Source organism: Ictalurus punctatus, chromosome 26 (genome assembly GCF_001660625.3).
Source record: "Ictalurus punctatus breed USDA103 chromosome 26, Coco_2.0, whole genome shotgun sequence".
Lineage (NCBI taxonomy): Eukaryota > Metazoa > Chordata > Actinopteri > Siluriformes > Ictaluridae > Ictalurus > Ictalurus punctatus.
Window position 1 is genome coordinate 1,119,957 of NC_030441.2, and position 13,765 is coordinate 1,133,721.

At 44.5% G+C, this 13,765-nt stretch overlaps 2 protein-coding genes across 2 annotated transcripts in view; one reads left to right on the forward strand and one right to left on the reverse strand.

Moving 5' to 3' along the window:
• The window catches only part of slc5a10 (solute carrier family 5 member 10), a 32,022-nt gene that overhangs the window by 7,659 nt on the left and 10,598 nt on the right, over nt 1–13,765 (reverse strand). The window contains exon 9 of the mRNA XM_017457859.3: nt 10,689–10,824. Within this exon, the coding sequence (XP_017313348.1) occupies nt 10,689–10,824 (136 nt within the window). The remainder of the gene's footprint in view (nt 1–10,688; nt 10,825–13,765) is intronic.
• LOC108258882 (protein FAM83G) lies at nt 818–13,030 on the forward strand. The gene is made up of 5 exons (XM_017457857.3): nt 818–1,997; nt 5,612–5,779; nt 6,477–6,601; nt 8,031–9,282; nt 11,866–13,030. The coding sequence occupies exons 1-5, from the start codon at nt 1,542–1,544 to the stop codon at nt 12,259–12,261; spliced, it is 2,397 nt and encodes a 798-aa protein (XP_017313346.1). The 5' UTR covers nt 818–1,541; the 3' UTR covers nt 12,262–13,030.

Below are 13,765 nucleotides of genomic sequence, written 5' to 3' on the forward strand. Positions count from 1 at the left end.
AGACAGAAAGACAGACAGAAAGAAAGACAGACAGACAGAAAGAAAGACAGAGAGACAGAAAGGCAGAGAGACAGAAACGCAGAGAGACAGACAGAAAGACAGACAGACAGAAAGAAAGACAGAAAGACAGAGAGACAGACAGAAAGGCAGAGAGACAGACAGAAAGAAAGACAGACAGACAGAAAGAAAGACAGACAGACAGAAAGAAAGACAGAGAGACAGAAAGGCAGAGAGACAGACAGAAAGACAGACAGAAAGAAAGACAGACAGACAGAAAGAAAGACAGAGAGACAGAAAGACAGAGAGACAGAAAGACAGAGAGACAGACAGAAAGACAGAGAGACAGAAAGACAGAGAGACAGAAAGGCAGACAGACAAAGACAGATAGGTAGAAAGAAAGACAGACAGAGTCAGACAGACCAACAGACAGACAGAAAGGCAGAGAGACAGACAGACAGTCAGACAGACAGAAAGGCAGAGAGACAGACAGAAAGAATTAGGGACATGTCAGGAAGTTTACTCCTCTAGTTTCATGTTCTTTATTATATAACCTGTATATATATATATTCATGAATCATGTAATTACGCCTTAATGTATGAAAGTTTTTATTTATTTTGCCTCAGCCTGTAACTTTAGCGTGTGAACAGTGTGTGTGTGTGTGTGTGTGTATGTATGTGAGAGAGAGGAAGTGAAAGCTGTCCGTTTCCCTTTTTTGTCCAATAAGGACACTGCTCCGCCCTGCGTGCGCCCGCGCGTGCCAACATTCAGCGCCGCGTCATCGCGTTCAGGAACAGAGCTGTACAGAACCCGGTGTGTGTGTGTGTGTGTGTGTGTGTGTGTGTGTGTGAGAGAGAGAGTCGGTGTTTATTAGCGGAGGGAGTGTAATAATGCCACTCCGTGTCCGGTAGGAAGGCGTTTGGGACGCGGCCTCTCCTCTTCCTCTTCCAGAGTGAACATGTGGAGCAGAAACGTGGAGCGGAAAACTTTTTCTTACGCCGAATTCCTCTGATACTCGGTTTTCTTTTTTTGAAAAAGTTGGTGGAGTTTTTCTTCGCGCTCGTGCAGAGGCGGTATACCGGGTACGGACGTGGAGTCGGACAGAGCCGGTCACGTGAGAGAGAGAGAGAGAGAGGTGTGTGCTGTGGACCGGTAGGAGGTTCGGTCTCCGGGGACGCTCGAGGCGCTTTTGTCCTCCTTTACCTGTCGGGTGACTGAAAGCTGATCTACCGACTCGAGTTCACTTCATCTAACGAGCACGAGACACCATGAATCTTCCCGGAACCGGCGCGCGGAACCAAGCTTTCTGTGTCTGAAATTAATAATAATAATAATTATAATAATAATAATAATAATAATAATAATAATAATAATAATAATAATAATAATGAAGTTATCTTTACAACTTAGGAAGGCATTTACGCCTGGAAGCGCGAGCATCCGTGTCACCGTAGAGTCTGAGTAACTTTGACACGTTTTCAGTTATTTATTATTATTATTATTATTATTATTATTATTATTATTATTATTTATCTTATCAGAAATGGCTCTGTCCCAAATCCAATGTCTCGACGACAATCACGTGAACTGGCGCGTGAGCGAGTCCAAACCGGAGTTCTTCTACAGCGAGGACCAGCGGCTCGCGCTCGAGGCGCTCATCTCCGGCGGCCGCGAGGCCTTCGACGCGTATGTGAAACAGGGCGAGCTGCGGCCCTTCCTGTCCGAGTCCGAGCTCGAGCGCCTGTGCCGCTCCGTGAAGGACTACCGGCCCGGCGCCGAGCATCCCGTAGCGGACATGGCGGACAGCGAAGAGCGCGCGCTGTCGCTGCAGTACTGGCCTGACCGCTCCGACGTGTCCATACCGGATTTAGACCTGGGCTGGCCGGATTGTACGTCGTACCGCGGAGTCACGCGGGTCAACGTGTACACGCAGCCACCCGCGGACGGCCAGACGCACATCAAGGAGGTGGTGAGGAAGACCATCGCGCAGGCGCAGAAGGTACCTCACGCAAAATCACTTATATGACTGTATACAAAATATAGCTATACAAAGTCTATTCAAGATGTGTTTACAATGTTCATGATAAAAATATCACGGTATATAGTAAAACTATCGTATTGAGCTTGCTGTAGGGGGCGTGGCTAGGCATGAGTAGATCACGTGACCAAACACGTACAGTAGGTGTTGTGTTTCAGTCCCCTGCGCTTAGGGGCGTATACCCTGCTCGTATACGTTTTTATCATTCCGCGCTTAAACTATCGAAAAGCGCCGGCGTGTCCTGGCGTGTGATTCCGGAGCGAATCGTTATATAAAGATGATGATTTCGAGAAGGGCGTTTCTGTAAAAGATCGTACGCTGTCGGTATTCCTCACGTCGTCCTTAGAGGAAGAACGTCTGAGGCGCTGTGAGGTAACGCGGTGCGCAGAGAACGTCTGGAGTCATATACAGATTTGAGACAAATCGCAGAGTTTGTGTAGTCAGTTCAGACAGAACACATCGCGTTATACTGCCCCTAGTGTTTATACTGGTATTGCACCAATGTAGCCACATGTAGCATTAGTTTCTGAAGGATACGTCTGGCAGCCATTTTGTGTCGAGAATTTAATTCCACAACATTCCACCTACACAGCACAAACAGATCCACGTCGTATAGTTTCGTATCGTATTAACACCACGAGACGCAAACAAAACAGATTTTGTTATTATTTTATTTTTATGACTATAGCGCAATTATTCAAATACCAATCCCGTTCAGCTAAAAGCCCAGCGTTATATTGATTTATTGCAGCCATTAGACAAACAAACAAATTCACAACGCACCGGTATCTCCAGGAAATCATTTCAGGGTCTGATAAGGAAACGTGTCTGGTGAATACACGTCAGACATGTGAAGCGACAGAAGGACGATTTGATTTGACCATCCGACAACCTTAGCGAGTTAAAACCTTGACGCCAGTTTCTAGTGGCGTTAGAAACGTTTCTACTCGTAGAAAAAGTCACCGCGGTCACCTTGCAGTTAAAACACACTGAGAGACAATAAAGACGCTAGCTAGGCTTGATTGATGTCTGCGTATCGTAGGAACGCCGCTGAAAAATTGCCTTCACGGTACGATATGATATTTTTGTCGTATCGCACGTCCACCCAGCGTATCACAACGAGAAGTCATATACACCTGCGATTAGAACACTAAACGTCACCTTCTGAATTGTTCTAATCAGAATCGATATGATTCGTCCACTGGAGCACATCTGGAGGGGTTCGGTGCATTCTTCCATGCAAAGAATTTGGGCGACGTCCAAAAAGACATACCATCACGCATGCCATCACCGTTAGTACCGTAGCTACGGAGCAGTATCCAGAGAGTACTCTTTGGGGTATGCGCTGGTAGCGGACTGCTTCTCCTGTGCTATTTGGTTCTGTACGATAGTCATGCGGTTTAGGGCCTAGCCCTGAGACGCTGGCGTCTGGGATTTCCCTTTTGAATATTTCCACTCCCAAAGGCACAGGAGGATAATAAAACAGGTTTGAATGCCGGCGTCGGTGTGAACATTCGGGCGGAAGCTCGGCTGTTTTGAAGACCCTCTCGGGAACAGCGGCGAGAGTATGCGTGAGAACGTCGGATTCGTAACGAGCCCGCCCTCGCGTTCCTGCGGAAGGGGCGATCAGACGGAACGAGAGAGAAAACCTGGAGGAAACTAAAGCCAGACTTTAGTCAGAATGAATCAGACGTCTTTGTGTGCCGCGTATGATACAGCTGCTTTGACCCGTCATCACCGACACATCTGCAAAAACTCCTGACTCAGTACGAGACGGCGTGTTAAAACACGCCATCCATGCTTCTGTATTAAGGCGGTCTCAGTGCGCGCACACACACACACACACACACACACACACACAGTGCCTATTTACTGCCTCATGAAAGCATTCGGACCCTCATTGTCAGTGCGCTGTTCAAGCACAGAGAGCTCTTTGAGTAAAAAATGCATGCGTGTGTGTGTGTGTGTGCGTGTGCGTGTGTGTGTGTGTGGGCATGTTTTTACATCTTGGTCCCCATAAGGACAGGAATATCTCCCAGTCCTGACCTTGTGGAGTCCTTATAAGTTGTTTCTTATAAGCACGTCAATGCTCGGTCCTCATAAAGATAAGAAGAAAAATGTGTGTGTGTGTGTGTGTGTGTGTGTGAGTGAAAGTAGGTGTGTGTGTTACAAGCTAGTTGTCTGTCATTATGTTAAAGCGAGTAATGCCAAACATGCGAAGAAAAGAACAGATAATTGCTTTAATAATGACGTTAAATTATGATTATTATTATTATTATTATTAAACGTGATTATTTATATACAAGGGGCGGGATTTAATTTAGCGCGTGTACTGCTTTGAGATAATCATTAGCGATTATACAGGGTAATACGTTAAAAACCAGGTCGTTTTAAAAAACTTTCAGACAGCCGCGTGAGACAGAATTCAAGGTGAAACGTATACAACGTTTTATTTTTCTTTATTTTCTTTCCGTCGCATTGTTCGACCGAACAAAAGTTTCAAGTTGACAAAGCGACAGCATGTGAGCGATAAAGCACACAAGCACACCGTGTTCTAGGGAAACAACCGACCGCCTCGGTACCACCTCATAACTTAACACGTTGCGCAATTGCAAAATAATTTATTATTATTATTATTATTTGTTGTTGTTGAAGAGCAATAAAATGGGTTTCTTTATTAATGTCTAAACCTAGATATGTACTGTGTGTTATTTATTAATACGAGTTCGGTAATTGGACACGTCGCTCGTTACCGAGCGTGAAAAGATCTGACGCGCTTCAAGCAGTCACGCACATGTTGCTCCGCCCATCAGACACAACCTCGCCCCCAAGCTGCAGGCTACAGCGAGGCCCCACTCCCTGGCACTGGAGCCACCGTGCCCGTCTCGCCCATGCCTACAGGCAAAACGACAGAAATCGATCCGTTTTTACCGCGGTGCAGGTTTCGAAACGTTTCAATATCCTGCCACTTGTACGTAATATCAATCAACTGAACGTTTTCATTAGCAGCTTATTATATATAAGCCCCGCCTCTTCCCCATCTCTATATTTCCTGTACCGCTGACGTTTTTAGGTCAAAAAGAATCAAAAACTGCACTTTTCTGCCACGCGGTCACGTCAGAGCTGTGGACTATACTTGAAATGTACTGTTATGCTTTTTTTTAAAAAAATATTTCATGCATGTTACTGTGAAATCCCCTAGCATAAAAAGAAAAAGTTTTTTCGATCGCCGCTGCCACCAAGCAGTTCCCAGTTCTCCGCAGGTAGTATAGCAATATTGTTTCTCCTTTATTATCCCATTGTTATCATCCTTACGCCCCTGAAATGGTGGAAATGCTTCTCTTTATATGCCAGAACGTCTTCAGTCTTATCCCTGAATGCAAGCTTTCACTCCAGCCGAATACAAAGCGCACTCGCTAGTCGATACGAGACAAAGACGAGACCGATCAAATAAGTGGAATCAGGCGTGGCGTCTTTACTGATCGGAATGAAGGCCCTTTGCGTAAATAAGATCGAAGGCGCGTGTTTTAGGCTTTCAGCTTTTCATAACACGCCCGTGTGGTGTTTTTCCCCAGCTGATCGGCATAGTCATGGACGTTTTCACCGACGTGGACATTTTCAAGGACCTCCTGGACGCCGGCTTTAGGAGAAAAGTGGCGGTGTACATCATCATCGAGCAAGCGTTCGTTCAGGACTTCCTGCAAATGTGTGATCGAGCGGGCATGCACAGCGGACACCTAAAGGTACACACACACACACACACACTTTCACGTCCACACCCTGACAGCCACACACTGGTGGATCACATGAAGCCTCCTTCACTGTGTAAATGGTGCTGTGTGTGTGTGTTGTATTTTTAGGTGTGTGCACAACACATTCTCAACATGCCGGTCATTCTTGCACCGTGAGAATAACGGCAGTAAAACAAAGGCGTCTGAAATATTTACAAGTGCAAGAGCTTAAATGTCATTAATGTCAGTTACAGTTTTAACGTTCATCGCGCATGTCGTGATGACTGAGCGAGTTTTCCACAGGCGGAAGTAGAAAAACGATCATTTGTGTGTCTGTCAGTGGAGCTTAATGCATAATTCTCATGGGATCTAAAGTAAAGGTATTCAGGTATAGGTACTCAGCCCTTGAACTGGTGGTGGTAGCATCATGTCCAGAGTTACCCTTGGTGGCCTCTTGGTTGTTTCTCCGACTAATCCCCTGTCTAATAATGAAAAGTATCCACGTAACACAGTGCTATCACCACCACCATGTGAAATATAGAGTAGAAAAAAGTGGTTCAAAGTTGCGCCGTATTCGGCTCTTCCCTCACGCTCAAGTTGATAAAAAGCAGCCCCGCAGCACCATGCTGCCACCACCATGCTTCACAGCATGTAGCGACGAAAAAGTTCTATAAGCGCGGTTTTTGTTTTTGTCTCCTGTCACGCGCAGTATCTGCGGGTCCGCTGCAACGGAGGCTCGGAGTTCCACACGCGCTCAGCTAAAAAAGTGCAAGGCTTACTGAACCAGAAGTTCATGTTCGTGGACGGAGATCGCGCCGTGTCTGGATCGTACAGGTGGGTTGATTATGTATATATATATATATATATATGTATATATATATATATATATATATATATATATATATATAAAAACGTGTATATATGTGTGTGTATATGTGTGTGTGCACAAATCCGGTGTACCATTTGTAGATTTGTTCTCAGGGCATAATTTTATGCTTTCATGTCTCATAAAACTTGGCTAAAGGCCTCAAGTATGTGGGTTGGTATCTATAGGAAGAAGCCCGCAGGCAATCGTCCAGCCTTGCCCGCTTTTCTTTGCTTGAGCAGGAAAGTGCCCGTGGCTGTTATGCAGTAAATATCCTACAGGTGCATATTTACTGCACGCATTATACCCATTATACCTTAGAACCGGGTTCCTTTTACATACATACCGCAATTAAGGGAGCAACGCTAATGGGGTTTAGTTCTGAAGTCTGAGATGTAACGATTACGTAGCAAATCGCATTCTTTTTGTGAATTCTCTTTGGAGTGTTTAATTCTTCTTATACCACAGCATCTTGTCAATTCTTTATTAAAAAAAAGACGCCTTTCATTTTTTTCCCTTTTATGGTTACATTCAACGTTGTGGAACTACCGTCAAAGCCGTTGCTGTAGAAAACGAGATCTGACCAATCAGAACCGCTGCGGTATAAAGAACATTATCATATTCCTTCTTCTAAGACTCGATAAGTCCACCAAAAGCACCGGAGTGAACTCCCTTCTCACGCACTATTCAGATAGGATTAGTTTGAACTTACGACACGGTTCAAGTGAGGTTGGGCAGAGCAGTTTCATACCAGAGTATCTAGCGCAGCTCGAATGGTTGTCGTCAGTAAAAGTTTATGAAGTGTGCAGTCCCACGCCTTCAAAGATTACGGTGTCTTTTATGTGCCATAAAAGGAGCTGTTAATTGACCCAAGGCAGTTCTCTGTGAAATGACATATGTCAGTAAGTCGTCTTGTGGTTTTTCGTAAATCAATGCACTTAGGGCTTTACCTGTGTGGACAAAATCCCTGCTATTAGTGTTAATAATACCCCCCCCCATCAAAAAAACATGTTTGGCATTGCACAAGCTCTGCTTATACTGTCTTACTGTATGACTAATAAATATTGCATTAAATAAAAAAGATCCAGAAGCAGAAAAGTGGTATTATAGCTGCTATGACGTAAGTGACGTTTCGTGGATGTTTCATAAAGTTTCGCTACACACGGATAAAAAAAGAAAGTATAACGCTTCGTTCTTTCATACACGAGGTTGTAATCGTTGGTAAAACGGCCGTGGCATAAGACTGAATAAAACACTCCGGAGCGTGGCGTTATTGGAAAATATATAATCAGTACACGTGGTCCAAACACGTGGCTGTGAATGCACCGTGTTCTTTGTAGCATGCGGTGTCTAGAGTGTTTAAGCCTCAACTGAAAAAGTCTGACAAATGCGTTTCAGTTTTACGTGGATGGCTTCCCGCTTGGACCGCAACCTCATCACCGTCCTCAGCGGACAGGCAGTTGAGACCTTCGACAAGCAGTTCCGCGAACTCTACGTGACGTCCCGTTGGGTCAACCTCTCCAAAATCAGTCTGGCTGACCTGCCCGAGCCCGATCCGGTCCCTGTGCCTGTACCCGCCGCCGTCCCTTCAGCGGCTCTTGCCAGGAAACTCATCAACCCCAAATACGCCTTGGTGGAGACAGCAAGCCGGACTTCGTCAGACAAAGCCCCGAGTCCCAAGGATAGCTCGCATAATCCCTTACCTCGGCCGGTTAAGCGCCAACGTGAGGTAATTGAAGTGCCCAAACACCCGGGGCTCATAGGATTACCAAAGGCAGAGCTCATGCAATACCTGCCCACATGGCCGGAACCAGACCCACCTAGTGATGTCATCGGCTTCATCAACATTCGGGACACGAGCAAGCCGCTGCAGCCGCACTTGATGCGCTCGCAGTGGTTTGAAACATCACAGGCCATTCGTTTCAAGGACCCTTTTACCGCTCCACCAGAAGAGCCGCTGCCTGAAAAAGCCAGCCCACGTGTCCGAGCTGCAAACACCTCCAAAACAAACCCAGCAGACACCAACGCGGAACCGACGGATACTCCCGACGCCAAGGTTCCATCAGAGACCAAGTTGCAAACTGCGCCCTCAGACACTGTGAACCCTGGCAACTCCGTTTCGCCTCCCGAACCGACCCGGCCTCTTCAGGACACAGCACAGACACACGGACGTCCTCCTGGACCTCCTGTGCCAAAGCCGCGCACCCTACAGCTGGTGATGACTGCAGGCGACGGGCCCGAAAACCTGCAAGTCAGCGTGATCAGGAGAAGCGAAACGAAACCTCATGAGACTGTCAGCTCGGAGGAGTACGGAGACGCACCCGAGCCGCCTGATTCGGCGTCTGCCAATCAGGACTCGGATCGCAAAAATAAAGACGACACGGACAGTAACAAGAGTCCGGAATTGGCCCGTTCGACACAAGACGAGGACTCGACAGCATCAGACGAGTACTACGAGTGTACCGACCCAGACCACAGCAGGCTCGCTAACGGCGGACCGATCGGCTCAGGACGGCTCAAAGAGCACGGCTCTGTGAATATAATGGCACGATTCTCGCAATCCATGCTGGACCTGAGGCCGGATAAAAGTGCCGATATGGACCCCACAGACAGGAACTTGCTGAACGTGCACAGCAGATACACAGGAAAGGTAGTGGAAAGTGTGTGTGTGTGTATGTGTGTGTGTAAAAGTGGAAAGTAATTTTATCACACCAGACGTGTTATCTTTTTCTAGTCAGCCTCTATAAACTGAGGTGTGTCCCGAGTATATGTGGGTAATACATGTGTGTGTGTTTGCTAGGAAATGTACCAGGGTGTGTCAGAGAACGTTCCAGCAGGCCTAAACACGCTGTCAGAACTTTAAAACCGTTCAAAACGGACACATTGGAAACTTCTGCTGAGAATTAGTGAAAAGAATAACCAAGAAGTAGAAAAATCAAGCTGTAATGTATACTAAAGCAGTCTTTGCCCGGAATCAGTGCTTAGTTGCTGAATCGTGAAATATCTTCTGTGGCTTTCAGAAGGGAAGCCGTGTCTAAATTAGGGACGGTGATATCGTACAACGAAAATATCGCACATTTCTACGGCACATGGCATGAATCATGATGTAGGTTTGCTAAGGTCTAGCCAAAGTCGTGGGGAATTCGGGTTTAATTAGACTTTTATCTAATATCTACCAAAATAAATGAAGACTGAAAAGGTTGAAGATTTGGTACATGGATACAATGAGCTGCTTCCGGTCTGTTTGTAAAGATCATTTATTCTAGAAAAGCGCTATATAAATGTTTAGAACAGAAAAGCATGTCACTCGTCCAATCAAACGCTCTGTGGTACACATTAGTCCCAGCCCCCTGTGAAACAACCCTTTCCGACAAGAGCCAGGGTTTGATAAGTGTCTCCAGGGAGACGGGAATTATCCGGATTGGGCTTTCTAAGGGAAGCATCAGCGTTTTTAAATCTGAAGCTCCAGGAAGGCAGTGAAGGAAAACTTTGGTGCTAGCACTGAGCAAGTCAAGTATTAGCAAGCATGTTACACAAGATAACCAAAAGCTATTAAGTGTCGAATCCAAATATGTACAAAAAAAAGGCTCTGTCTGTTTTCGTGTCATCAAACCGTAACACCTACATTCTGTGAAAGTGACGAAAATTTTGCTTGGACATGTTCCAGAACAGCGTTCCAAAAGGCTCGTTCGGGCACGTCGGGTCAGAGTAATCGGTTTCGAGACGATGACATGATTTACAATGCTAAGTAATCTAAGTACAGGTTTTTTGTGTGTGTTTTTTTTGTACCAATTACTTAGGATTTGGAGACAGGAATAGTAATAAAAAAAACAGAAAAAACATATATTATACTGGCAATGTTTTTGCTGTTACTTTGTTACTTTGTAGTAGTAGTATAACTCATCAACGTTTCATTACGAGAAAGTTGACAGCTTTGTGTTTGTTGAAATATGGCATGTAGGTCATCATTACTGTATATTTTCCGAAGCATGTAAATTACCCTGGCGTAATAATTAGCAATGGAGATTATGGAGAGAATATGTAAATGTGTAATACCTGGGTAAAGCGCCCTGCTGATCATGCCAGGCAGGATGATGAAGAACATTGGGAGCATTTTCAGGTAGCTGGCGAAGATCGACGCCCCTTTAGCGTGGCTCAGGTTTTTTGCCGAAAGAGACCTCTGGACGATCACCTAAAGCGTCGCACGCAGTATTCATCAGAATTATTCCCATTGCACAGTTTTATTAGCGTCCATCATGCACGTTGCACATAAAGTTTGAAACTTTGCACTGATTTAAAAAGCAAATTGCAACATTTAGCCAAAAAAAATTCAAATCATATGTAAACACATGGAAGTGTAGTTAACTGGGAATTTTGTCGTAGTGAAGTTTTCTGTAAAATGGCGGAACGTTGTGGTATTTGTGAAGCTTCAACCGCTTAAATAGAGCAAGCTAACTCGGCTAGTTGGCTAATACTAGCTGAATGCTACGGAGCGATATTTGGCGCGTGTAATATCTGAGCAAAATCACTCGATATCGTTGGTCAGAATTTAACATTGGATCTTATAACAAACAACAAAAAAAGACGACTCTCCGGAATTTCGGAAAGTTATCCAGCTGACACTCACGCCTTTGATAACAGCATTCTCAGCTAGCTAACTTGGCTAATTAGCTACAAAGTAAAAAAAAAATAAAATAAATAAAATAAACTTAAGATATGTATCAAAATTCAACAGTAGACAAATGCATCATTTTAGCTCAGTTAAAACTGAAATAAATTAAAAAAGAGCAAGAATTAACGAAAATCTAGCAGCAAATATTAGTAATATAATATAAGTAGAACTTAATCTGCATGTGAAAAAGAATGATGATAAAATGTAACATTATTTATTAAACTTGGATGTTATGTAAAATGTACTAGTATGTAGGTTTATGTATGAAGTTTTGGCTGCATCGATTGGTGAAGAGGTGCCAATATTTATGAATTAGCCTTAGCATTTTTAGAATTTTATTTATTTATTTATTTATTTATTTGACCACTGCTTGGTGTGTATCCACCAACATACACTAGGGATTTTATGGTATAATCAATTCTTCTTTCCGCCTGCGAGGATTTTCTTGCTAGCAAAGTTGCCATTTTAACGTAGTGGCGGTTTTGCGAACGCGAAATGTTCCTCGCAGCTCTCAGCACAAACTGTGTAATAATTTACACCGCCTTCCTTCTTCCCTCGCAGGTATATCAGCCGATCGAAATCTCTTCCATGCGAGAAGCCTACAACAGATCGAAAGTCGTGATTGCCAAACCAGGAGTGTACCATCGCCCTCCGAAAAGTAGCGCCCGCGTGATCGGAGGGCACCGATACTGGCAGGGCAAACTGGCCACGACGCAGCCCGATGCTGGCCGTCTCAGCCGCTCGCCCTGCCGAAGGATCCCGCCCGGAGGACTCAAAACCAGCCAGTCGCCAACTCAACGCCTCTCTCACACGCACTCCCCTTCGCCAAAGAGGAACGACACGCAGACGCCGTTAGGAATTAATATTTCTAAACTCTCCAGCCTCCGAAACCTTAGGGGCAAGGTACCAGGAGTTACGGGTGACAAAAAGGCCGCACACGGGCACAAGGAGTGTTAACCGGAAATGCTTGGGACTAAGCAGAAACAATGTGTGCTAATTTACGTTAGCATGTGATGACGACAAAATCGAATTGTTTGCTCACTTGAATAAAAAATTTGTCGTTACGCCCCTGAGGTACTTCAGGACCAATCACAGTGGATTTTCCCCATTATCTCCAGATTTCAGGAATCTTGCTTTTCAAAATGACGGACGCAGATGAAAGGAACTCTTCAACTGGGGCCGTTCTTATCGTGCACTCGCGAAAACAATTTGGCTAGTCCCATTTTTCTTCTGGAATGTGTTCTCTAATGTTGGTCTACAAGACGTTTGGAGAGAGACGCTCGGGGTCAGCGAGGGCTCGACTTGAATGCGGATTTACAGCCAAAAATCGTAGCAGGGGCACGTTACTATTACTAATTTAGCGCATACAGTACTGGACAATTTCTGTCTCGCACGCCATGTTATGGGGATAGCTGTGAATTGAAATGGTGATGGATTTGGGATCGTGGTGGGTGAACAAGATGAAATGTATTTTACAAACTAAGGTTTTTTTGTTTGTTTTTTTTTGCTCGGAATCTTACTTCATCCATCATCATTGCGCAATACCATTTCAACGTAACTGTACTCGACCAGATTTTCTCTTTCGGAGGGGATCAGATTTGATAAATAAGGTGTTGATATTCATTAATGATACATGTTCATCTCAAAGCAAGAGACCTTTACCAGCTGAGGTAATGTATTTAAAGTTTAATAATGATGTAGAAGAATAAAAGAAACATTTTCTTAACACGTTGGTTTCCTGGTATTTGTTACCGAATGTGAATTTGCTAAAGGGACATATTGGGGATTCGGCGATACTCTTTTGCTCGTCCTCGTACTCTGTGTTAAGCAATACGTAACTTGATATCTTGATGTTTCTTGAGATCAGACAATTAAAGTCGGGTTTGTTTTTTTTCAGAGGCAGACATGTTTGTTTCTTTGTTTTGTCTTGGATTTGGAGTGAGGTGGAAAGTTTTAGCTGTTGTTTTTTTTAAAGTTTAAAGGATAGCTGTCTTTATTTTGACTGCAGTTTTTATCTTGCCTCAGATCTAGACGGTTCTCTTTTCCATGGTTAAATCTAGCTGCCTGAGGTCACTTGAAAGTGAAATGATACAACTTGCTAGCTAGCATTAGTCAGCAAACTAGCAAGCTCACTTGGCTAATCCTGTTTACAACGCGGTGCTGTTTTGTCAGCCAAGACGCTAATGTGCTGGTGTGTTGTTTTTGATTGCTGAAGAGAAACTAGCTCTACATATGCTTAATTTTTTTGTGCGTTACATTATGTTAGTAATGGCTACCTGTAACATTACCTGTGCGAGTTGCTAGCTAGCATTAGTTAGTAATCTAGACACCTGATGCTATCATGGAAGCTGAGATGCTAGCGAGCATAGTAAAAGGTCAAGGCATTATCGTGATGTGTGTGTGTGTGTGTGTGTGTGTGTGTGTGTGTGTGTGTGTGTGTGTGTGTGTGTGTGTGTGTGTG